Here is a 26,318-nt window from a genome sequence, read left to right as displayed (position 1 = left end):
GATGAAATTGTGCTTCCACCCTGGAGCAGCCAGAGAGCACAGGAGAGCTGCTGTTGGTGCTGCTTAGAAGAGAAAGCTCATGGAGGAGGTTGTTGCCAGCTGGGACAGCTCTGCAGGAAACTGAAAGATTTTTGGGCCCCAGCAGCTCATCCCACTGCCTGCACTGGGGCTGGTGCTTTCTGTTTGTTGGGACTCTGTGCCTCCTGCCATTTGCTTGGTGTGGATTAATGATGTCAGACCTGCAAGACCTGGGGCCAGCTCCCCTCTCTCCACATTGCCTGTTGCCAGGTGTTCCAACACACTTTCCCTGATGTAGAAATCTCAGACTTGAAACTACCGGAACAAGGGAGCAGGTAAGGAAATGGAGGCACAAAATTATTWACTCAAACACCTGACCGGAGCCAGGAGACAAAATCAAGTGCTTTAAATTCTAGTGACTGACCTCTGTGTCAGAAGGGGCCTTTGCTGCAAGATGGTTTACATGCTGTGTTCCATGGCAGGAACCCCAGGACTTCTGCAGAGATGAAAACACACGCAGATTTACTTCTCTTGCAGCAGTGGGGTTTGGCTCAGAGATGGGAATGTGAGAAGAAAAAGCAACAGGAGTCTGTAGTAGCAAGACAGAGATGCTACAGATACRTTTCCTCCTTTGTAAAGGATCTGTKGCTRAAAATAATTWCCCACTGGCAGTGTGGTATCCTTTTCTAGTGCTRAATTCATGCTTTGTTTATTTTTATTCCTCCAGAACAGCAAGGGGAGATGGCAGGACCCATGGGTGGGCTCTGTGGGGTGCCACATGCTTCCTCGCACCATCCATCATCCCCAAGCAGGCGCTTCAAACGTGCCTTGATGTGACTGCCACAGGCAGTGACAGTGGCCACTTTGGCAGGCAAAAGCTCCAGCAGGGCAGGCTGCAGCATYCTGAGCCTGCCAGGATGCTCACACAATGTCTCTGCAGGGACAGTGGCTCCTAATCCCTGTGCTGYCCTGGCTGCCCAACAGCATGTGGGCCTCTGAATAAACAGAATTTAGSCATTCATCTGGCTGGTCTSGAACCAARACCTGTCCCTTAAAAACCCAAWGMCTCYCTTCACCTCACTGGCAGTGCAGTGYTTACTGTGCCCTAGACAYAAGCATACACTCAYATCCTCCTCCACAGGGCTCCAGTTTTCCTGTGGAAACAAGCTCTGAAATAGCCTGTAATTGTAATATTGCCTTCTAGGATCAGGTGCTACCTTCTCATAGCTGCATGTGGATCTGAATGTGTATCTAGGCTGCCTGACTTTGAGATTTGAGATGCAGCACATGCATACATTGCAATAACCTTCCTTTGTCCCAACATTATTTTTTTAAATAGTTGCTTAGGCAAGGGCCAGCGTGCTTGCCTGAGCACGCTGCTCACCTCGCTCCCTGGGTTTCTGGGTGATGGTGCTGTCTGGTGTTGGAACAGTGGCTCGGGTGTTTGCTGCAGCAGAGCTGGTGCTGCTGCCCACTGGAGGAGCCAGCAGAAGCTGCAAGACTGTGCTCATTGCCTCTTGCCTCTCTGCCTCTTCTGAATCCTTGAAAACTGCCTGGATTTCTGCCTCCTGATGCCAGAGTACTCCCTGGGACAGGGCGTGAGAAACACCTGTTCCTTCAGGTGAGGGAGAGACCTGTTCTYGTGGTGCTGCTTGGATGAGGATGAGGCAGGGAGGTTTTCCCTGTGTCTCATTTGTCTTCACCAAGCTTCAGTTTTTGACTTTCCTTTTGTGTGGTTTATTGCTCATTTTCCTCCTCCCCTTCTGAAATGGATCCATTAGCAGGGTGTTAAAGAAATCTCTTTGAGGTAATTATCCCAGATCTTTCTAGTGGGTTTGCCACGTGATGGTGTGTCTGCACGGGTGTATTAATAGTACCATAATACTATATATCAGTTTTCATCCCAAAGTGCTTCACTGCTGAGGGGTGAAGCCTATAAATAGAAACATGGCAAGTGAAAGGGAGCCTCTGCCTCACCTACCACACCCTTCAAAGCCATGGGGTGTGAGGAGGCCCTTCTTGCTGATCTTGCACCAAAGCTGAATTTGGTCCCCCAGTCCAGTTGGGATGTCCCATGTATTTCCCCACGCACGGTGGCTTTGGGGAGGGAGCAGAGCGTTTTGGCATTTTGTGGCACAGTACATTGCAGGAGGAACAGGGAGCGCAGTTGGCTGCAGTGTGCAGGTGTGATTTGACAAGCTGCTGGCTCTGCAGCAGAGTTGCCCTTCGTGGGAAGGCTCTGCCACCTGCTGAGCTCTGCTCAGCCAAATTCCTGACAGCACGTGGGCTGCTCTCTCACAGGAGCAGGGATAACATGCCTGAAGTCATATTAAAGATTTAAAACTGCAAACAAGACCCAGTCTAGAAGGATTGCTTGTAGGGATGGGCACAAGGGACCACAGAGTGTCTTTACCCTCTCCCTTTTCTCCCCTCCAGAGGTGCAGGTGAGGCTTCTCACCAGCCTTCTGCTCCTCTGGAAGGTTCTGGTCATGAGTTCCTCAAGGAAGCCATGCCCTGACCCTTGCCTCCTCTYCTCTGGGGATGTGGGTGTGGAGGCTGCTGGTGGGAGGAGGAGAACCAGAACCCATCTGGAATCAGGGATGAAGGGGTTTCTTCAGGTGACATAAAGAGACTCTGCATTTCGTTCCAGCTGTCCAGCAATAGARTATATTTAACTTTAAAAAAAAATATCCACAGTATCAAAACACAAGAAGTCACAATCCAACACTTGGTGATATAAATAGGCATACAAATGGTCCTCTGCAACCCCTCCRTTTGGGCTCCAGTATGAAACGAAAGGTGGGCTCACCAGCAAGGTGCAAATGGCACAGCTTGGCAGGGCACTGCTCCCTCCTTCCTAGGGTGAAAAAATCCGATGCACCCGTGYATGGCCAAAACCAAAGAGAACACGGATTTGAGCCAGCGATCCCCTCCCAGCCTCGGGAACAGCGCCCATGTCTGTGTGTGATGAGTGAAGGAGGGTGTGGGTCAGGGTGGGGTCACCTGCTGGGTGTTTGGGGGAGCACTGCCATCACCTCCAGGCTGTGCTGGTGGAGGTGARTCCTTGTTTTGATCCCAAGCCAAGATGTGCCATTCCCCTTCACCTGCCTGCTGGAAGCATTCTTAGAGCTGGAAGATGGAGTCAGCTACTCTGGCCTTKCCATTCCTAGAGCCTAAATGAAGCCTTCACTTCCCACTGCACCATTGCAGCAGTGGGAACAGGGCATTGTTGCTTCCCTGTGGCCAGTGAGTGGGTGCAAGAGAAGCAGAACTTGAATTTTAGCCCGAWTTTTAGTTATTTATACAGATAGCAACAGTAATAAGGATGGTTTGTGAGTGACATGAGCTCTGGTGGCATTCACTGTAATTAACCCTGGTGCAGTTGCTGCCACTGGTGACCTGGGGTTTTGCAGCATGCTGCTCCCACAGAGGGATGGGAATGCTGAGTGTCAGTTTGGGAAATAAATTTCTGCAATTCTTTGAAGTGCATCGTGTGTGTGAGCGTGAAGCAAAGTAAGCTGGAAAATACAGGGCTGTGTTGCCACACTGTGGTTAGCAATGAGTAGTGAGAAGACATTGCTTTTTCCTGGGAGGAATGTCAGATCTAACCAAGCCCATGGGTCTCCTTGTACCTGGGCTTTAGGTGTCAAGGAAAACTCTCGGCGGTGTTTTGCAGTGAGTGCAGTTTGGGCTGGGTAGCAATAAAATGCACCCTGTCTGGAGTGTGTGCATGTGTGTGAACTGCAGGGTCAACCCAGAAGAAGCAGGAGGCAAGGCTGGGGTGGAACATAACCTGGAGAATACTGGGACTGTGACTCTCCAGCTTCCTGTCCTCAGAGCTCAGCTCAGTATTCATGGCAAGATTATGACAAGGAACTGGAAAGTCTGTAGTAAAATGTGTGACAGTCAGTGCACTGGGAAGGGGCAGGCAGTTTTTTTTATGGGAAGCAAGGGATGTGGCACAGATAGAGTCAGCTCTCACATCTAACATTCCTGACCCCATGGCAGTGTGTGCAGAGCTGCTCCTGCCACAAAGCCCCACTGACCTGCCTGGCTGTGATTGCCACGGCTGAGAGCGATGCCAAGCCCCTGCAGCAAGTATGGCAAACCGGGCAAAGGGCTGGGAGGGTGGGGGTCACCTGCCAAAGCACCTTTTCCATGGTAAATATGGATTTGGCAACCCCAATGAACTTGGAAAAAGTGTTACTGTGCTCTGCGTTGCAATGCTTGGGCCGATTCACAATAAAGCTGGTTTTTCACTGGCTACACATTTGGGTTGGTTCCTACCTGGAACTGCTTTCCAATGAGTAGTGAATCAATTGTTCAGCCCAGCTGGGTTCAAGTACCAAGAGACTATTTCATTAAAGCCCTTTTTTTTTTTTTTTTATGAACCTGGTTTTCACAATCAGAAAGGAGCAGCAGAACATTCTGTGTTGCTGGCAGATGGGGGTGAAACAACAGCGTTTATTCCTCGTTACCCACTATCACTCTTTAGCTGTGACACTTGCATGTCAAACATGTACATTGATAAAGCAGGTGATGGTGCTGGGATAGCCATGTGCCATGCACTCTGGACCAGATGAAGGGATCCGGGCTGTAACCTCTGGCTGTGCTGGTGAGAAGGCAGGGCTGGTTGGCAGCAGCGGTCATGGCACAGCTCCCAAAAGATGGAGGGGAGTTAGTTATCCAGCCCTGGTGGAGGTGAAGCTGTTGTCCCCTCTKCGGTGCTTCAGAAAGAGGTGTGAAAGCACTGGCTGGTTAATTTTACCCTAAAGAGAAAGAAAGTAATTGTTGGTGGGGGAAGGCTCCAAATGGTCACTCACTCTGTGTCTTTATGGTGTRGCTCCTCTCATCAGTGCCTGGCTTGTGGGCACCAGACACGCCCCTCCAGCTGCTGCCAGCTGCCCACAAAGMTCCAGCCTCTTACAAGAGGAGCAAAACCAAGTCACACTGGAGGGTGTGTATTAAAGATGGGAGTAGAAWCCCCTGGTGACCACAGCCCTGCCCTGGGCTCAGTCACTGAGGTCCCCACAGCTCCCCTCTACTTGCCATGGGCATACCTGAAGCCAAGGTGAGGGGCTCACTGTTGCCTGAGAGCAGAGCTGCTCACACCTGGGGGGAGCTTGGCAGTGCCAGTTTTTATCAGGGCTCTTGGAAAAAGCAGAGGGATTTATCATGATTATTTGCTGCCACAGGGCAGCTTTGGGGAAAATACAATTTGATGCTTGCTGCCTGGTAGCAAGGCCAATCTATAAAGTGACTCCTGTCCTAAAGCAGAGTGGGAAACTCTCTGCTTCTAATTAAAATCAATTAAGCAAATCACCACAACAGGCAGAAAGAAATAAGGCTCTTTGTCCTGGGTGTCATTTGACAAGATTTCAGAGCCTCTGAAGTGGTGAATTGAGTGTTTTCTTGGCTTCACCAAATTGATAAAAGGATCAAAGATTAAAAAAAAAAAAATTATAGAGCAAAACCTGAAAGTAAATTATAAATCCCACACCTTGTCTGTGCAGTGCTGCACTGCAGTACCCAACTCCCTCATGCAATAAATGCAGACAGCACAGCCATAACCAAAGCGATGCTCTCAGGGGGAGCACCATCCCAGGGAGGGCAGCATTTCCATACAAGCCTTTCACAACCAATCCAGTTCTCCCATCCKCACTAGAGCACAGAGACAGACAGCACCAAATGTGGCCCAAAAGGTCAGCAAAACCCTGGTGATGCTGATGAGGAGCTAATTCTGCCCCTTTTTGTTCTCAGGGGACCTTTTGGACAGGTCTCTGGCATGGGGCATCTGCTGCTGATGTGGCATCTGATGCCACAGGAGATATGACTTTTGGCAATCTGAGCCCAGTGAAAATGTCAGCTTGTTTAATCCTCCCCAGACTGAGGCTTGCAATTCTGCCTGTCCAATGCACATTTGAATCCACCTTCTAGAAATGAGCCCAACTTCACAGGCACCAGGAGCAGTTGCCAGGCCACGCTTGGCTGTTCCTGTTTCAGAGCTTCTGCACCCAAAGGCTTTGCCTGGTTACTTTGATCCTGTTAGCCATGCCTGCAGGGGCTCCTGCACACCCATCCTGACACCACAGCCCACACCATCCTGACACCACAGCACATCTACCTTGATGCTCAGGCAGCATTTGGTGTTTGCATTCGACCCAGCCATGCTGTCTCGGCAAAGGTGAGGGGTGACCATTGCTCTTTGTCACTGCACTCACTGCAGCTGAGCAGGCAAGTTGTTTGGGTGGCTTTAGGGCTAGCTATAGATCTCAAAAAAAATTCTCACTGATGGCAGAAGCAGCTTGTGAAGGTGTTTTCCAGATGTGCTACAGATTCCCTGTTTGCTACTGGKTAGGATCCTGTTTACCCCTTATTTTCCTAGGTGGGAAATGGAGGAGCAGAGATGATCTGTCTTGCAGTAAATGTGGAAGCTCAGTTCYGTAATACCTGCACAGTCCAACCAGTCACAGAGCTGTAGATGCCACAGCACAGGCCACTCCCTGAACCAGTCCCTTTGGTAGAAATGGACAAAACACTTGAAATTGTTTAATGTTGTGAGCAGAAATCCTTTTGGCCATTGCTGGGGCAGTGGTAATYTTGAGGAGCTCAGCTCTTGGCTTTAACACAGATCCCAGATGGCTCTTGGGTTTTCTAACACTGACCTACTTTCATTATTTTCTCCAGCTGCTGCTGTCCTCCAAGCCTCTCCCTGGCACAGCAAGGTGACCATGGCTCTTGCAGCCTGCCCTTGTGGCAGGAGAACTGTGCTGSTTTTTCTCTTGAGCACTTCCAGCCCTGGCTTAACAAGAAGCACCAGCTCGTACTTGTCTTCCAGGGAAACCTTTGCTTCTCTGCTGCCTGTGTTGTGTGGCTCATGTCACTCTAAAAATTGATGTTTTCTCATCTCTTTTCCTCTAAAATGACAAATGCAAACCTTTCCTGTCTGCACCCTGTCATGGATCTTCTCTTTCTATGCAGCAGCCCAAAAAGTTGAGCTCAGCATCCCTGTTTGGATGCAGTGTAGTAGCTAAATACCTGTTTCTGTCTGTCCAGTGTGGCAGTCCCAGCCACAGCTTAGGGTCTGAGGCAAGGGAAATTCAGCCTGAATTATTCCTGTGCCATGGGTTTGCTTTGGAGACCTGTCATTTTTCCTTACTGTATACTGCTGTTTCTCAGCTGTACAAATACACTGCCCTTGCTGAAGCTTGGCTTGGTAAAACATAGAATTAGTTGTTTGTGTTACAAATTTGCATCCTTATTTATATATRTACATATATATTCAAATTAAGACTGCTGAGATCAGAGGAAATACTTGAGCCAGCATCTTCACAATGAAGGCTGGTGCTCTCAAAGCTCCTAACTCTTTGCCCCTTTCTCCTGTTCAGGCAACCCAAAGCTTTTTATAGTGCACAGACATGGAAGGGTAAGGTGAAAAACRTGCAATCCATTTTGATGCCTTCACTGGATAAATGTGCATTGTTTSGAGGGGTTCTGTCCCACCACAAGTTAGTTGGGACTGTGGATGATGCTTTGTCCCTAACCCTGGAGAAGGACCTCCTGAGCTGGGAGGGCAAAGAGGTTCTGATGCCTGCTTTCCACAGGCTGTGGGCTCACAGCGAAGTGTRGGCGCTGGGCAGGTAGGAAGCTTTATGGGAAGAGATGTCTTGCATTGAAGCCAGCTGGTGTCTGCACATCAGGAGAACACCTGGGACTGTGGGGAGGCTAAGCCAGAGATTTTCTACCCAAGCAGCTGTCTGTGGGATCACTGACAGGCACCCTGCCCAGCACAGGGCTCTCCCCTGCCCTTGGTGRGCAGCTCAGGGGCACTGGCTGCTGTTTGACACCCCAGCTCCCTTTGCAACAGCAGGTATTTTAGCTGACAGGACCGRTTCTGCATGAAAAATGAAAACCTTTGTTAAAAGCAAACCATCATGCCAGCAGAGGCTGGACACTTGTGGGGCAGTGGGGCTTGCTGCCATTCCTTTCTCACTGCCTGCCTCTTGGCAGGAGCATCAGGCTGGGAGCTGGTCTCAGCTCTGCCAAGCTCGGGTGGCTCCCAGTTTTGACAGTGCGTTTGTGTGAAGYTCCTGTCTGGCTGGAAGGGCCCTCCCTGGCTCTGAGCAGCAGCTTGGTTCAGCCCTCTTTCAGCARGGCTCCTCCTGCTTTTTGGAGTGGAAAAGCATCCAGGTGCTGACACCAAGCCAAGCTCCTCTCTCCCTGTGGGATCGGAGGGGTCCCTCCACCTGGATGGCCACTCCAACTTTGCACATCGTGTTCAAACCATGGACTCACAGCCCTACCCTGTYGGGCCATGGGCCTTCCACCCACAGCAGCTCCCAAGCACCTGGTGAGCACCAGGCTGWGGAACAGGAACTTTGGGCACTTACCCGGGGAAGCCAAGCTGGGACGCTGCTTCAGCCAGGAGCACTCGGCACACTCCAATGGGGTCCGTTTCCAAAGCATGGAGACACTGCCAGCAAGGCCCTTTCAGGGGCAGGAAAAGTCTCATCCTTTGGCTCCCCCAGTATTGTTTTATACGAGAGGCTTTTGGCAGCACAGGGCTGTACTGGCCGCCCTAGAGGCGAGGTGCTGCAGGACACCAGTGCTGTGCTAGGAAAAGTGCCCCCCGGGCTGGTGGGAGCTCCGGTCTTTGCACGGTGGCAGCGGATGGAAGCAGGGGATGGCCCCTGTCACTTCAGCGGTACAATACCATTTACAGCAAGCACGTTTCTCAAGACATCTGTGGGGACAGAGCTTCGGTGAACATCATATATACAYAGACAGCAGAAGGGGCTGGGGGAACCCTCCACTGCTGGAGAGCAGTCAAGGATGGAATCTCGGGGTGGGAAAAAAGTACCACTGGTTTGCTTTTACATCCTGCACATGTATCTGCGAATAGCTCCTTGGCATTTGGTGTTCATAGCCAGTGTCCTTTAACAGCGAGCAGAAAAAGGAGGCAAAACGTCTTCAGCGACCTTCCCTGGGAGGAGAGAGAGAGCAGCATCTCCCACTCCCTCGGTTCAGCTGCTTGCCCAGGTGCCACCTTCACCAAGGGCGTTTCCTTGTCCTGGCACCCTCGTCCTCCTCGTCGGTCGCCCACCGCCTGCTGGCCGGGACCAGTCCTAAGCCAAGCCGTGCTTGCCTCATCTCCGCAGCTCGGGGGCATCAGTGCAAGTTTGCGCCGGCTGCTCTGCATCTCCGCTCCGCTGGAAGGGCAGGGGAAGYGGGCAAACACAGGCAAACAAAACAAAAGGGAGAAGAAGAGAGACAAAGGGTAATGAAAAGGTCCGTGGCCCACGGCTGCCAAAGGAAATCTGTCGCCGTGTTTCTCTGACCATACTTGTCCCAGCCACTACAGCTGCTGTGGGATCCCCTGTTCCTTGTAGCCTGTGAGGAGGGAGGGGAAGGGAACATGATTAGAGTTAATTCCTAGCAAGGACCGTCGGTGAAGCTCAAGCGAGCCACGAGCCTGGTTTACCAGGAGTAGCAAAAACCACGTGGAAAACAGGGAAGTTGCCACGTGGCCCCTCGTGGCCCTGCCCGGGCCCGGCTTTAGCCAACAGCTKCCTGATGCACCCACCTTCCTGGGCACAGCATCCCTGGCAGCCAGCCCTGCTGCTTGGCACCCGCCTGCCACCAGCCAGGATTGGGCTTGAAGAGACTGTAAAGGCACAGTAGGTATCAGTGGTCACCGATTTCAGTACAGCCCAAGAACCTAAAGCTTTTATGGAGTCTGTTTTTCCGCAGTGCAGGGGATATGGATGCCCTTAAATCCTGCTCCAGAGACACGGCTGTTCCCAAGCACTGACCTGGCAGGTTGTGCATCCAATGCACATCTCTCCTTGTGATCTATTTGTGTTTGAGCCTTGTCCTTCCACAGGACTGCCAGGGAGGAGGAGGCTGCTTTTCTTTATCCATCTTTTTGTTCCCATGCTGGCTTTTGCTAACAGGGCTCGCCAGCAGCGATCAATTTGCGCTGCAGTTTGCACAGGACAGCAAACACCTCTTGGAGAAGAAAGGGAATGAATGCCTTTAATCACAGGCTGACCTGTCCAACACAGACCTCGGGATGCCTCTAATGATATTCTCCCTGCTTGTTCTGCACTTGCTTTGCTCCAGCCCAGCAGAATTACAGGTTCTTTTGTCAGGGCACAGCAGCCATCCAGTGGGTCCAGAGGAAACTGAGCTTTTCAGCAGCAAAACCAGTTACAGCAGGAAAGCGCCTGGATCCCTGTTCCTTCACACCCTTTCCTGTTCCTGTGGCCATGAGGTTTGCTGCACCTCCCAAGGAAGGCAGCAAAGCCCTTGGGGTCCCTGCTGTGCTCCTGCCATCTGGATGTTGCAGGGGCTCAATCAGCTTGTCCTGCTCTTGTCACAGCTCCTCAGGTCCGGGAGCCTCAGATCCTTTACTGTCGTGCACCTGAGGGCAGGCTGCAAATCCCGTGGGGGACAGCTCCATGCCACAGGGGGCAGGGAAGGGAAGGGCAATAGGAGAGCACCTGCAGCTCCYGTGCTGATACAGGACAATGAGAAAATGAGTGGATTTTTTAATGCTTTCCTAAGTGGTTGCAATGACTGCRCCAGAAGCTTTACCCACTGTCCTTTCAAGAGAAGCTGGGCTTGTTATTCTGACTGAATCAAGGCAAAAGGTCTCCTTATTAAAGCAGCAAACTGTCCTCGCTTGCACTGCCTGACAAAGAGAAGATCTTGCACCTAAAAAACTTCTTCAACTAAAAATCTGGAGGGTTTTTTCCTTAGCTTAGGTAACCTAAGTACTGTCATTTTTATACTTGGAATTTCAAAGTCTGAAATTTCATAGCTTAGAAGAATGTTTAACTTTTCAGACACTCTTCCATTGATGCTTTTTAATATTYCTTTCCAACCGTTATGTTAGGCTTTTGTAAGTCCCTTACAAAAACTGAATACAAAATACCAGCAGGTGCCAGAACCCCTGTCTTTAAGGGACTTTTTGCTGAACTAAGAATTGACTTCAGAAAATGAACTTTGCTGTACTTTAGAAAAAATCCGCACATTCATCCAGGCTTGGCAGTCTGGATCTCCTGCTGTTAAACAAGCACCRGGGACAGATTAATGACACTTAACTGAATTGCTGCCTTTTGTGTGCAGCTGAACAGAAAGACTCTTATCTCTTTCAAACAGCTTTTTTTTTCTAGGGGGCAAAATGATGATTTCAYATGCATTTATGTTTCAAGTGTGAGTCAGCTCTGAAGGCAAGGTGAGCTGGCTGGAAACCTGTAATTTGGGCTTGTCTGCAGCATCAGTTTGATTTGTTTAGGGAACAGAGTTGTTTTTTTTTTTAAAAAAAAAAGGGGGAGCCTACCTTAAATCTTTAACTAAAGTAAGAGTAACCTGCTGGTACAGCCCTGCCTCTTATTGAGATATAAGAAAATTAAGGCTGAGAAATGTTTTCAGTCTGGCTAYCCAGACACTTCAACCAGTGTTGAAGCTGGCTGGAAGGCAGCCTGTCTCTCTCTTCACATGATCAAAATAAGCCAAAAAATTACCTGTCCTTTGCTACTTATTTATTACAATACTTTAGTCTTAACTTATCCAGTAGTTTATATGTTATTGCATTTATTGCACAGGAGTAGGTATTCTGTGTGAAGCAGCTTTAAGTCAGTGCACCTGCAACACAACTGAGATACAGCTCTGGAATCAGGATGAAGTGGGTCTGTGCACAAAATCACTGATTTAATCGAGTTTACTTAAACTTGCACTTCTGTAAACCATTGCATGTAAGATTGAGGCAAAAAGAACTCAGTGTGTGCACAGGCTGTCCTTCTGGACTGGGTTCCTGCAGAGGGTGCCTTCAGGATGCTCTCAAGGCTGAAACGGGTTCCTGCTCTGCTCCAASGCTGTCCTTGGGGCATCCCCAGGGCATTTCAATGCTGTGGGAAGATTTTCAACATCCCTGGGGCTGTGCTGCCACAGGACAGACACAAAGACAGTCGGACACACACATGGAAAGGCAAATGGCTAGGCTTGGGCTGGGAGCGGGCAGCACTGACCAGAGAATTCCAGATGTGCTGCCCTGACCCACGCTCGCTGCTCTCCATGGGAAACTGCTCAGAGTGTGAGAAGGAGGAGAAGGAAGAACAGAAACAAACTTACCTTGTGAGACTTTGATGGTGAACAAAAGGAGGCAAAGGAACATGAAAGAAAGAGAGAGGGAGAAATGTAAGTGTAGACAATATATCTGAAACACATGGAGAACCAGAAGAGAATGAACAAATTGAGKCTGCAGAGTAAACATAGAACAGCTGCTCTACCATCAGACATTCACACCAGGGCTAAACATTACTTAAAATCCTTGCTCTTGAAGTGGATCATTTCATTTGGGGCTCTTGTTTAAAGATGATGGGGAATGCTCATCTGGTTTTCCAGCCTCGAGCTGAACAGGCTGGATGGGCTAACAACTCAGAGCACTACTCCCAGAAACTCTTTCCTGCGACATTGGTATTTCATGGGTTTGACTGAAGGGAAACCGCTGAGGGAAGGCATCARACAAGACACCACAAATGTACCAAGGGGCTCATGGCATGCCGTTCACAGTCCCAGAGCTGTGAACACTACACCTGAAGGCTTTTTGGCAGTTTCCCTTGCTGAGTTTGCTTGTGCCTGCAGGTAACTCACAACCACAGCGTGTCTCAGTCTGTCTGGGTGCTGCAAACACTGGTGCTATTTAACATTCCCACAATATTTTACGGACTTGCCCCACTGCAGCATTTTGTAGGAAATTGCAAAACAGGGTATTTTAATTACTTCCCTCAGGCATAGTGTGGAAGACAGCTCTATTTAGATTTTTAAAAAAAAATATGATAGATCTAAGCAGGCAGTTTATCCTCAGAATTTCCTTYATCTCAGGAAGAGTTACCAGTTGTTTTGGGCTTCCTGCTCCTGTTTCCTTCCCAGGGCAGCCATATTACCTGCCCTAGCAGGGGCCGTGCAGAGCAGAGAGGCTCAGTGATGCTTTCCAAAATCCCTCGGAGCCTGAGCATGCAGTGCCTGTGCAATCATCTGCTGCTGCTTCTGGCAGAGTCGGAGCAGAGTAATTAGCAAAGGAGTGACAAGGATGGCATGATTACAGGTCAATTCTCACTACTGGCTGCCCATTGGCCCCGAGAGTCAGCTGAAATCTCCATCCCCTGAACCCAAGAGCGATGGTGCAGCTGAACACATCGTTTATTCCGAGGCTAAAAGCTGAGGGAGGGCTGCCTCCAGAAACCAGGCTTGACTTCTTGGCAGCATTCAGTAGAGGCAAAACAATGCCTGGACAAGCAGYTCCTGGCTGGTGTCCCCTGTGCCATGTCAGTGTGACATTACTGTATTATTTCTCTGTCATTTGTGTCGAGAAAGCGCACACAGCCTTTTGTAAGAGGCTCTGAGAAGGTAGGGACTTCCTGGAAAAGCCACTCCACTGTGTTCATTCTTTACAACAGGGCTGATGAAGATGTGGGCTGTGGACAAGGTGTGCCTATCACAGAGGGAGCTTTGCCTGGAAAGCCTGAGGAGRCTGCCTTGGCCAGAGAATCAGCTCTGCTTTGTCTGAACTCTGTGCATCATCCCCACAGAGCTGGCAAGGGCTCCAGCAGAGCACAAAGCAGCAGCACTGCCCAGCTACTTTTTGGCAAGAGAATTCAGTGCTTCTTTGTGATTCCACCCGTGCCTTCAGACAGCAGGTAGAGCAGAGGACAGCTGCCAAAGCCCTAAGGCTGCTTAAAGAAGGTATCTGCAGTGTCCAGCGGGGCCAGCTGGCACTTTGTTTAAATTAGCAGAGAAAATACCCTGTGCTGTGGTGCTGCCAAAATTAAWTGTGACAGCAAAACTGCATTCAATTTATCTTCCTGCTGGGAAATTATCCCGCTAAAGGGCACCTTAGAGGRGGTGAGGGTTGGACAGCACCCCCCAGGTCAGTTGGTCTCTTGCCATGTCCTGCCTTGGTCCCAGCAAACATGGGTCAGGCCACTCTTGGAGTCTTCTGGRGACAATGCCACATCTGCAGCATTTTGGCCTTACTGGAGGAAAAATGTCATCTAATTTCCACACAGATCCTCCCTGCTCTTATTTAAGTCTGTCTTAGGCTGAACTGCTGCCCTCCCACATTTACTAGCTGGCTGAACACCTTCATCATCAACACCCCTACTGTCTTATGGTTCTCTGGACTCTCTCCAGGATTTCCACATTTGAAGTACAACTTCCAAAGCTGGTCACAAACCTCACCACAGCTTTATGCAAGCKGAGAAAGGTGAGAGGATCAGTAAGAGCCCTACAAGCTCCACTTCTACCTGCTTGTGTGCTGTTTGCTCCCTCCGCAGCAATGTTCCCCTGTGTCACCTGTGACTCGCTGCAGCCACCACGTCCTTCCCTGACAAACAAGTTGTTCCCTGGTGTGTATTCATGCAGTCCATTAATTCTTCTGTAGAGCCTTGGGCTCGTCCCTACTGAGTAGCACTCACTGTTTCCAGACCATTCCTTCGATTTGCGTGGATCAGGGCACTGCCCTCACTGTGTGCAGCTGGGGAACCTCTTCTCCTCCCCATCTTCAAGCTACAAATTAAAACACGGAGCAAAGCTGGGTTCAGGAAGCCTTCCAACACACCTTTCCTTATGCCTTTCCAGGACAGGAAAATCCATTCAGAGAACAGTTCCCAAGTGCATTTTCATGCAGGCCACGTCACCCTGGCTTGCTGGCAGGAATGCTGTGTGAGACGGGGTCAGCATGTGGAGGTTAGGAGGGATAGCTGRCTGCTGCCACCTCACACGAAATTAATTCCTCTGTCACTGAAGGGAATCAAGCCAGTCTGACACAGCTCACTCTGGAAAAATCCACGGTGACTTTGTGGGGGTGTTTTTTATTTTCTGAATGCATGTGAGTCACTTAATTGATTACTTCTTCCAGGAATTGAAGTATACCTGATTGGCCTATAATTCTTCTYCTTTTTCCCTCATTATGGACATTATGCCATTATCCTCAGAGCAGACTCCCTCTTTCCATGCATGGGAAATACAACTCGAAGATGAAAAGCTGCAATGAGCCTTCTGTTCAAAAGGCATGTGGATGTGGCACTCAGGGACATGGTTCAGTGGTGGACATGATGGTGATGGTTTGAGASTTGGACTCCATGATTTTGGAGGTTTTTTTCAACCTTAGTGATTTTATGATTTTGTGGTTCTAGCTCCCTCCCAACTGTACCAGCTAACAGAGACAGACCCTGATCCAGGTAGTRAGGTGCTCTTCCCTTAGGGAAAGCCTAAGCACAGTTCCTGACCCTTGGCTGCTTTCCACCCTCCTCAGTGGTAGCCCTCAGCAGCTCAGACAGCACCCRCTGTGCCCTGCCTCCAGCCCACCCAAATAGCGTGGCACCCTCATAGGGACACATGGAATTGACCATTTCAAGGCAAGGGGATTAGAGGTGGGCAGTGGTTTCATATTTTTTAACTAATTCCCATCTGCTTGCAGATTGAAGTTGCAATGTTGTACAATTTCTGTCCAGTGCATCCAATGGTTTGCATGCAAACAAAACCCAGCCAAAGCAAACTGTTTCCTGGMAGTGTTTTTAAATGAAATGTCTTATTTCTTGCATTTGAAACACGGTTTCCYTCTGAAGTTATTATTTTATTTCTAACATGATAGCACAAACCACTTTGGCTCTGACAGSGCTGCTTGATCCAGCTGAGAGCAAGCGATCACTTTGTTCTTTGTTTCAATTGAGATTGAGWTTTTTCTTTTATTCCCCACCAACCAAGAGCTTATTTATTTAGCAACTCCTTTCTCTGCATGGTGAGTAAACTTAAAATCAGTTATTTATTGAGATGTCAGGAAACCACCATGGGCTGCAACTTGTCAGATGCTGCTGGTGAACCTAAGACATGTCAACTCCATGCTCTGCTACCACCAGAGGGATGAAATGCTGCTGCTGTGCCCGGGGACCTCTTGGCCTGAGCATTCCCAGCACATGCTGCTCATCCATCCTCTGCCTCCCAGATGGGTGGAATCCAGCCAGATRTGGGAAACAATGCTTGGGCAATACTTCCAAGCTGTATGGCTTTTCCTAGTAGCGAACTGGAAAAGACCCTCCTAGGTGCCAAACCCTCTACCTGGGGAGCAGGACTATGGAGCAAAGCAAGTCACAGTTTCAGTGGCGGTTCTTTGTCAGGACAGAAGCTTTCCTGACTCTCCCTACGACTGCARTATAGGGTCCTGCCTGACAGTGACCCACACACAGGGGCTGCCCCACAGAAGAAGAGCAGAAGAGCTTATGGTTATGAACATGCATTTATGGGATCACACACAAATCTGGCAGATTCTTAAAGACACATCACACACACACACACACACACACACACACACCAATTCACAATTTATCCTCAGAAATCACCTGCTCTGCAGGTACATTTGGAAGGAAACGTGGTAGGTGGTTTGCAGGGTAAAGCAAAGAGCAGTACTGCCTTCATCCCTAGGAAAGCTTTTGTTTTGCATGTGTTCAGGTTTTTAATGGGCTCTGCATGGGGACTRCCTTAACTGAAGCTGGCTCAGAAATTAGCAGGTGGTTTGGTGAGAGGGTTTAACCCCTGGGCTTGGCAGCTGAAAATGTGCACTGGTTCCCTGCCTCTTTTTTTTTTTTTTTCAATTTCTTCCATTTTGTCTTTAGGAGGGTTCCTGTCACCTTCCTGAGATCGTCTCTCCCCCTCTGTTGTGCAGCCACACATGTCATCAGCAGAGATGACAAAGTGGAGCCCTTTCAGMCCAAAAGGCAAGAGCTGCTGATAAGATGGTCTCTGGGGGAGGGGCTTGCTTTGGGACCTACTTTTGTCAGCCTGTGAGATTTCAGGCCTGTTTGCTTTGGGGCATTTGCCCACTGGCCTCTGCCAGCCTCTGGAAAGGGAGTGGGGTTTTGCAGATGTCACCAGCACCCTGAGCTCCGTGTTGCTTGAGGCTGTAGGGTGAGATGAGGCTGTCACCTCAAACCTGTGCACCAGGATACAGGGGATATGATACCACTTTTACACCAGTAAAAGCCTCTATCAGGTAAAAGTTACAGAACCTTTACTCTGGGTTGGTAATATCTCCTTACTGGGTTACTTAAATGATGTACATTTAAAAAAGGATCCTTCTTTCCCTATCCTAATGTTTTAGTCAACTCCAAGGTGTATGGGAAGTCTTTCTAGGAGCAGTTAAACACTCCTGGCCCAGCCTAAGAATTTGGTCTGAAACATGAAAAGAAATCCCCCCAAAACATTGGGTAAATGTAAATGTATCCTTAGGAGCAAGGGGAGAATCCGGGAGAGTCCCCGGGGCATTTCTGGTGACAGCTGGCCCTGGGAGGAGAAGCAGCGACACAGAAAAGTCTCAGTAACCACAGATTTGCTGCCAGATGTGCAAGGGAGGAAGGGCTTTCTTGTTCCAATGGATGTGACCAGGGCAGAAAGGACTCCAGGCAGCATTCACAGCGCTCACAGCAGCGTTCACAGAGCTCTCCCTTCCTGCACATGTCATTTCATAAAGGGAAAAGGAAGCTCCTGACCCACATGGTGGGATGGGAGGCTCTTCCAGGTATGTCACAGGGCCCACAGGGCAATTTCTTTGCCTCTTGTGTTTCTCATGAGCTTGCAGAACCCATCCGGCAGCTCTTCTTCCCTACAGCGCAGCCCAGTGGCTTGCAGGGACATTATCTGGGACCCAGGGACACGGGGAGGAGAGGAGAAGCCAGGAGGGCGAGTGCACTGTACTTACTTGCAAGAATGACCATGTCCATCCCCCAAAATATGCTCATGATCCAGCCCACCATCACGATGGCCGTCAGGATCTGGATGAGAGCAGCAGCGATGTTCAGCCAGAAGACACAGCACATGTGCCGGTCGGGGAGGTCGGTGCGCGCCCCGCACAGCACGGTGAACGCCGACACGAACGTCCCTGGGGAGAGAGCAGCGACATGAGTGACACATGCGACACTCACAGCACCCACGGGTGACACAGAGCCACCGCATCCTGCAGATCCCTTCCCTCTGACCTGCTCCTCGCTCCTTGTGCTAAACTTCTTAAAGAAAGTTGTGGCAGCCCCTGGCTCTGCTTGGGACAAATGCACAAATCTTTCAACCACACTTCAGACTTCCTAAAATGTTTCAGATGAAGGATCTTGGTGATGTATGAAGGTTAAAGCTGGGGGAGGGAAAGCCCTGCACCACAGCAGCCTTTCACAAAGATTCTTCCTAAATTTACATCACTGGACAAGGCAGATTTTTTTTACTTCGAGCTGATGTGCTGGGCTCATGGCAAGCTGAAACTCACAGCTCAGGGAAGCTTGTCTGTCCCACAACCAACATGCAGAAACACACAGTATGGATAAAGAGCAGAAGAAACTGGTCCTGGCTCCTACAAAATATGAGCTGTTGGCCAGGAGGTTCAGGCACCTTACCTAAGTACATATTTAATCACCTCTCAGTGTTATGAATTGTCTTTGGGTTTTTCTAAGACAAACAGAGCATTTCTAAGCTAAGTACCAAGGTGCAGTGCTGATTGTACTGGATAACATAGTTCTGTGAAACATCTTCTTTAATCAACACCTTGAATTGAAATGATGGTTTCTACCTTTTTTCCTCTCAAAGGAGGGAAACCTGCAAATAGCCTGTAACATGTGAATGAATGAGCACATCTTCAGTGCCCACGAGTGCCTTGTTGGACTCTGGGGGAGGTGGGAGTTACTTGGTTTGACTGAAGACAAAGACAAAACGCTCACTTTACACCCTTGTAGTAAAACTCATCAGACCAAGAGAACAGAACCACTGGGTTAGAAGCAAAACGCCATTTTGTCCTGCACTGCCAGGGTGGTGGAAAAGAGAATCTCTGCTGCCCCTTCCTCAGTGGGTCACAAGGATAACGGGCAGCTGAGATGGCAAAAAGCTGGGGAAGGCTGGCTATTTTTAATCCTGCCATTCTCTGCAAGCATCAATTCCAGTGTCTTCCTAACATTCCACCAGCTCCTAAAACCCTGCTCATCCTCCTGCTGCTGGCTGGATCCCATTCCATACTCCCACCTCCTCCCTGTGGCACATGCCAGAGCTGGGCATGAGCAGGCATGGAGTGAAAGGGTTGTGGCTGATGTTGATAAGTCTCCCCCTTGCTGTCTTTTGCTCTTTGGCTTTGTCTTCCATGTCTCTTGTGTCCTCCAAGTGGGATTATGTGGCATCTCTGCCCTGCTTCACCCACCTTTTTTTTCCTTTATAGTTTTTTCAAAGCAGAAGGAAGCCTGGAATATTTCCCTCATGCTTCCTGAAAGTGTTGTCATCAAAGTTACACCACAGCACTCTCTGAGATTAAATATGGATTGARGCAAGATCAGAGACTGGGTGTTTATGTTTTTCCATCAGGATGTAAAATGTTGCCAAGTGGAAATGCTTGTCTCTTTTTAAAATTAAAATCTTCCCCTCTTGCCTTACCTTTAACTCTTCCAAGATGTGTTACAAAGAAAGGTCATAAATGAGCAATAATTCTTAAAGCGTCACATCATTCCAGTGAAACTTTTAAGATATTTACATCATTAGAGTGAGGTGCTGAATTAGTCAATTAATCCTCTAACTATCACAGTGACTAAGATGAAGTCTAGTCCCATTYGGAAAGGAATGATGCTAATGAAGCAGTTAAGTGTCCTCCTCTGGACTGGGAAGAGATACAAAAACTGGGATTAAAATCTCATAAACCTTGGCTTTTGATTCCTCTTCAGGCCACTTGCCTACTCACAGGAACAAATTCATTTTTCCAATTCYGGTGCATTATCTTTATTAATTATGATTAGCCAATCTTTGGGAGGCGTTTTTGAACAAAAGACTTGAGCTGCATAAGCAGGCATAAGATGGAAAGATTTTCCCTCTGCTCCACATACACTTGAGAATGTGAAGCAGGAGTAAGAGTCTTAAATGCTTTTGCCAAAGTAGATGTTTTCCCCTTAGGAAGCCATCACAGTTGCACACTGCCAAATATGGAATTATTGGCATCTGGAAACCAAGAGGTGGAGAGGAGGAGGAGGAGGAGGAGGAAGGCAGCAAACTGTGTCTGCTGATACCACCTCGCTGCCTCAGAGCCGGGGCACCGAGCCTTTCCCTTCCTCAGCAGGCATTCAGAGACTTGAATCCCTACAGCCTGCAAATCCTAAACCTGGAGTGCCAGCTGCTGGGGTGGTGGTGGCCAAATAAACCAGCAGTCCAAACAGGGCTGAGGCTGTGAGAGCAACCAGCAAACACAAACCAATAAACACAAGTCTGATACAAACTGAGCACCCACACAGTTGGGCCAATATAATGTAAATAAATCATAGTAAGCATTTCTTCTATCTCCCCAACGAAAAACACCCAAACTGCAATAAAATCTGGGATTAGTCTAAATCACAAATGCATGCAGCCTCTTTGGGTCAGAGGGGAGGTGATGAAGATGTCCTGTGGTGTTTTTAATGAGTCTGTTTGCTAAGCCCCTTGCAATCACCTGGCAGAACCGTCCAGCCCCTGTTGCAACTGGAGCCAGCAAGTGCCAGGGGCTGGGCAGAGRGATGGAAGCTGAGGATTGCTCTCCTGGAGCAGCTGGGACACAGAGGGTGATGTGCAGCAAGGCTGTGAGGGGGTGTGACACTGCTCTTGCTCTTCAAACTCCTCTCACTTGGGGCAGTGGCAGCCAGCTGGGGCACACACTGGGCTGGAAAATGAGCCCCTGGGAGCCTCTGCCTGCCTTGGCTGTCAGCAGAACTGGGGTATTTTTAGATCACACCAGTACATACAGAAAGCTGCTTTAACCCATTGAACACGAAGGGGGTGTGTATCTGCAGAACAACACAATTAAATGAAGGGGCACAGGTGACGGTTTTGCCCTTTCTCTCCTCTCTGGTCCGTGATCGTGCAGGATAAAGTCCCCTCTCCGTGTATGCTGCCACCCCTGGCAGCCAGGGCCTTCCCAAGAGCATCATCTGCTGGTCCCAGCCTCACAGAGAACACCAAAATAACCCAACAGGAATAGTTTGGGTGTTTTTTCTCTTTGAGCAAAAGCTCACACCCTGGAGAGGGCTCCCCTGTTTTCCTGTTGTTTGAGTCACTCACCCAGGGTGGAGGAAGGCATGAGGTCAGGACATGGCCTATCCTGGTGTTATCTGAGTGCAGCAGGGACTGTGTAATGGAATATATTAAACTGTAGGGGATACATTTTTCTCTCCTGTTTTTACAAGAAAACCTACCCTGGGCACTSCTGCAAGAGCTTTAGTCAGACCTGGAGCCTGGCACATTTCATGTGGAGGACCAGCTGGGATGGCACCTTCCCAGAAACATCAGAAGTTGGAGCCTGAGTGAGACAGGACACTGCAGCACAAGTGCAAGTAACTTGAGCATGCAGACAATTTATTAGTGGGCTTCCCCAGAAGTGGACTTTAGACATCTGAAACTTCCCAAAAGAAAGCATCTCTRCTGCAAGGAAATCACATCTGATGAGTTGCTACAGGTGGAGGAGCAGCAGAAACCCAAATTACTGCAATCAGGGGCAGCATGTGGAGATGATGCTGGTGATTCTGTGATGATCCCTACCCTACCAAAGCCTGGAGACACGGAGAGGGTGGGAAATACTCCTTCCTCTTCCTGAAAGCCTGGAGATCATTTAAGACGCTCCCCTGCAGTGCTGGGAGCAAACGAGRCAGTGCTATGGTGTCTCTTGTCCTGCTCCCAGGGGAGAAAATCAGGGCCACATCACAGCTCAGGAACTGGAGCAAGCTGCAGGAGGCACACACTGTACAGGCAGAGATGGCAACAAAACCTGAGGTSTCTGTGGGAGCAGGGCTGTTGGATTGCTACGAGGAGACATAAYTAATGTGTGTTTTTGTGGGATGAGCTGTACCTGTGTGTGTGCTGTGTCAGGGGAGTGCTCTGTGTGGGGACGTGTCTGGTGTGCGTCTCTGAATTTCCTTAAGTAAAATGATTATTAGCTGTCGTTAAACAGTGCTGGCAGGTATGYGAGGCAGATGTTGTGGATGTGCTGAAAATTCATGAGATGTGCTGGCTCTTGCTCGTGGGAGTCAGAGAAAGCTGTGCAAGAATGGCTGTAAGGATTGCACTCACTGCCTGGGTAAAACAGCGAATATGGTGTCTATTGGTCAAGTCATCCTTGGCTCCACAGTGTCATGAACTTGGTTTTGTACTCCAGTTAGGGTTGTAAAGCATTTTTTCAGCTGTGGAGGTCTCCCATCCTTAGCATCAATCCAAGGAATCATGTAGCCCTTTGGGTTATGAGGAGGGAAAGGCTAAACCTTGCCTAGGGAAAGGCTGAGGCATCATGTGCTGATGCGGAGCACCACTCCCCTCTGCTCAGYGGGGCAGAGCTGGGCTGTGGAAAGGGCACTGTTAACAGGGTGATAAAATRGAGCTGCAAAGCATTAATGCTCATGATGACAATCTGCTGAAGTTTCCTGAAGCAGACRATTGTTGGTGTCATTGTTGAGGAAACAGATGCAAAGTGTTCTGGAAGTGAATCCTCACCAGTGTCCCCAGTCTGGCCAGATCTCCCTGGAGCTTGAGCTGCATGAGAGAACCTGCCGGTGGAGATGTGCCACCTGAACACCCTGAGACAAGAGTGCTCTCTCCAAGCTTATTRTAGCTCTCTGAACAGAACAGGCTGGTTCAGGAAAACATCTGAGGCACCTCTGTGTCACCCCTCGTAGCTGCTGCAGTTTGGGAGTGCAGGGCTCTTGGCAGGGTCTCCATCACGCCTCCTCTTSCCGTGGCTTCCTCAGAGAGCTGGGATTGCAGGCAGGGGCAATCAGTGAATCGCTCTGGTTTGCAGCAGAAGTAGAGGAATGGAGGGGACCCTCTTGGGGGAGCTGCCCTTCCCTAAGTGCCTGGTGCTGTGGCCAGATGGGCTCCTTTGCCAAAGGCAAATTCCTACTCAGTTTCCTCAGGGGTGCTCCAAGCAAGCAATGGAAGACCCCAAGCCACTTGCCATTGGTAGAAATAGATGAAAATCATTCCACAAGGTTACAGCTGCAGAACATCCAGCTGGAGAGTCTGTGGCCTTCAGCTTGGGAGCCCTGAGGAACTCAGGGTGCTGCTGCTCTTGTGGGCTGGGTCGGTGCTTAGTGCAGGGTGTGGAGGCTGCCACTTACACTGCAATTCCTCACTGCTAAGTGGCTGCTGCACCTGTTCCTCTTGGCAAGTTGAGGGCTGGACTTGGGGATCTTGAAGGTCTTTTCCCACCTCAATGGTTCTGTGATATTATTAAATATAACAAACTAGGAGATGGCAAGACTGCCACACAGTGCTGCAGCACCAGCAAGGCTTAGGTGTCCCCCACATGCAACTTGTCAGGGACATCCCCTACATCCTTCCTTTAGCTCATGTCAGCCATGGAAGTAAGGACTGGATGCAATTTCCAATGTTTTGTTTTGCGTTTTTTTGCTAGAAATAAGCATGTTTTAGATTAACATCTTTATTTAAAAGATAAAACCTAAGCTTTTAAGGCTTAATTTAACAGCCATGGSCAAGCTTTTTTCCCTTTCCAGTATCCATGCTGAAATCTGCCCCTGCCAAACACAGCGCAAGGGGGTAGAGTGGCAGGTGGTTTTAACAATTTGAGGGGTAGAAGACCTGGAGCAGTGGACAGCTTAGGAAACAGGAGGCTGACTTTGGTCCCTCTAAGAATCAAAATCCTGGATCCCACAGATTTGGATCTGCCAGAAGGGGACATCGATGACACCCTGGTGTCAAAGCCATCGYCTGTGAGTGCCAGCTCTCTGGACAGCTGTGTGGGCAGGACTCAGGGAGGAACAGCAGGAGCTGAAGGGTAGGAGAGGGAGAGGAAAAAGGGAAGGAGGAGAGAGTGGAGGCAGCAAACGTGACAGAACCTAGATGTTGCCATGGAGAGAGTAGCTCATGAATTTTTCCTCCATGGCCTGCTATTAAAAATGTTTTGTTTGGCTTCTGCCAGCACATTGTTTTTATTTTCCCCTTCYATATCTGAAGGACATCCAGAGGGAATTCTGGCTCCCTCCATTMCCTTTGGCCTCGCTGTGGGCAAAAATACACAGCCACTTGACAAGGGAGAGCTGGCACCTGCCATCCCTGTCTCCACAGGGTTTGCTCCAGCTCCCGAGTGTGCAGAAGGCAGGCTGGGTGTAGGATTAGCTCTCTGCTTTCCCTACACACATGGGGAATGACCAGCATGTCCCAAAGCACTGCATGCCTGTGACAGATCCCAAGTGTCCCAGTACGTGGCTCTCACACTGAGCTCTGCATTTGTTTGTTATCGGGAGGTTTGTGTCATGTGGTCAGAGCAGACTTGACAGTGTTTATGTAGCAGCCACAGAAGACAGCCCACGTGCAAGTAAGACAGCAGTGCCTTTGCATGGAAAATGAGATTTTTTTTCCCCCTCATATTCAGTGCTTTAGAAAAAGTCAACTCTTCTAAAAATGCAGAGTTTTTTAACAAAAACTTCAAAACTTGACTGCAACAAACTTTCACAGGCTTCCAAGGCTAAAAATACACAGCAAAATCTTAAATTACATGGTGGGGGGAGGGCTGCATAGAGGTGAAGTGACTTACTAAAGCTTTAATTATACACGGGCCCATCAAAATTATTTTTACTCTGCAWCACTGCAATGTTTTGAACACTTAAAAGCAGCCACCCATAAATAGTGAGATTGAAGTACAGCTTGTTCCACTGCCAGACATTCCACAATCCTCGGCTGAAGTTTTGCAGTCCAGTCCTGTGGTTTAATTCTGTTGACTTGATGCATAAAATTAARGGTGTGCTTGAAGTATCTGAGACGGGACAGTTTCTGCTGAACAGCAAAAGCAAGGCCCCACTGCATAATCCACRAGGGTGGAACAAATCTCAGGATTCTGCCAGGATTTGCTGAATTACCTTTGCAAATTACACCTACTTGATTCCCAGACTGTTTTTTTTATCAAATGATGTGGTCCCAGAGTGACCAATGACATTTTGCACCATCCTTTACAATAGTATGAACCATTGCAGAAAACACATAATTTCCCAGGMGTGGCGGGGGGAAATATTCCTACAWGGACACCTAGACACAGAAAAATGGGAAAGTTGTAACAAGTAATCCTACCACCTACAGCCAAGGAATATTGCTGAAGGTGCCCATCAAAGCATATCAGAAGTATCATCTGTTGTCACAGTTCCAAGATAAGCTGCCACAAGGAGAAATTCTTTGCTGCTTACCCCAGYAAAGGCTCTGAGACAGGCAGCTGACACTCAGGTCAACTCTGAAAAGCTCATTCCCAGCTTTTCCAGATGCAGTGCTGGTACCCCACTCACAGGAATCTTCCTTCCCAGCCTCCTCTTGCTCCTGATTGAGTATTCCTGCCTGTCCAAGTTGTGCCATAGCTGTTCCCTACCCCTGCCCAGCTGACTCTGGAGGTCCAGAGGGATGCATTTCTGGATGTAAGGGAGACATCCTCTGGGCAGTCTGGCAGCTGGAACCCTGCACAGGCTGTGGCTGGCTSCTTTCCCACAGCCAGGCTGGCCTGGCTAAAGCTGATGTGCAGCGTGCAAGGCAGCTGTTTGCTGGGAAGGGGATGACAGCCCATTTGCACATTAGACGAGGAGGCTGAGTGACCTGTCACTGGTTCTGCTGYTAGCCAGGGGCACTGCGATGAAAACAACCGAGGCACTGCAGCCCCGCTTCTGCTCAATCCTTGCTTCTTTTCTTTGCTAATGGAATGGAGGGAGGATTTTAATTAATTTACATCCTTATTAAGTGTGCCAGCATTCAGAGAAATAATGCAGTTGGCTTCCGATTATAACAAACATACGGGAGAACAAAAGGCATGACCGCTATTTACGGCACAGGGCACTTTGCTCAGAGCTCATCTGACCTAAGTGGACTCATTCCTGCTGCTCTGTACTTTTATCAGCAATTTAAAAGCTCTGTTTCATGGAATCAGCTCCAACGCTGGCTTCTCTCTGCTCTCTCCCGCCAAGCAGAACTTTCTGTATTTATATTGTCCACTATTAAACCAGGTGCTTATCCCACCCTGTGTCCCCTTCTCCTCCTGCCAGCTGCTGGGAACACCAGCTTGGGTGCTCTGCCGTGGCTCTCTAGTCCCAGGCTGCTCAGCACCCACCCCCTGCAGGAGTTCAGGACCCGAGTGAGAGAGGAACCAAGGAGCCAGAAATAATCATCCATCTCTTATTTTTAAGACTCTCTTTAAGACTCTGATCCTRAACACAATTCTCAAGCATCTATCTACAGAAATTAATTTTCTGTTCTCTTAATGTACACCCAGAAAC

General features: G+C 49.1%; 1 protein-coding gene across 2 annotated transcripts in view; it reads right to left on the bottom strand.

The window, feature by feature from the left end:
• Positions 1-2,669: 2,669 nt before the first annotated feature.
• STUM (stum, mechanosensory transduction mediator homolog) overlaps positions 2,670-26,318 on the bottom strand; it is a 46,565-nt gene continuing 22,916 nt past the window's right edge. The window contains exons 2-4 of one of the 2 annotated variants that reach the window (XM_057374905.1): positions 17,777-17,956; positions 8,409-9,408; positions 2,670-4,787 (exon numbers count right to left, since the gene is read on the bottom strand). In XM_057374905.1, the coding sequence (XP_057230888.1) occupies positions 9,374-9,408; positions 17,777-17,956 (215 nt within the window). In that variant the 3' untranslated portion in view covers positions 2,670-4,787; positions 8,409-9,373. The remainder of the gene's footprint in view (positions 4,788-8,408; positions 9,409-17,776; positions 17,957-26,318) is intronic. The other variant, XM_057374904.1, reaches the window with a different exon arrangement.

The sequence above is a fragment of the Malurus melanocephalus genome, unplaced genomic scaffold (genome assembly GCF_030028575.1).
Source record: "Malurus melanocephalus ecotype Western Australia unplaced genomic scaffold, MMel_1.1 scaffold_235, whole genome shotgun sequence".
NCBI lineage: Eukaryota > Metazoa > Chordata > Aves > Passeriformes > Maluridae > Malurus > Malurus melanocephalus.
This window is presented reverse-complemented; position numbering and strand designations above follow the sequence as displayed.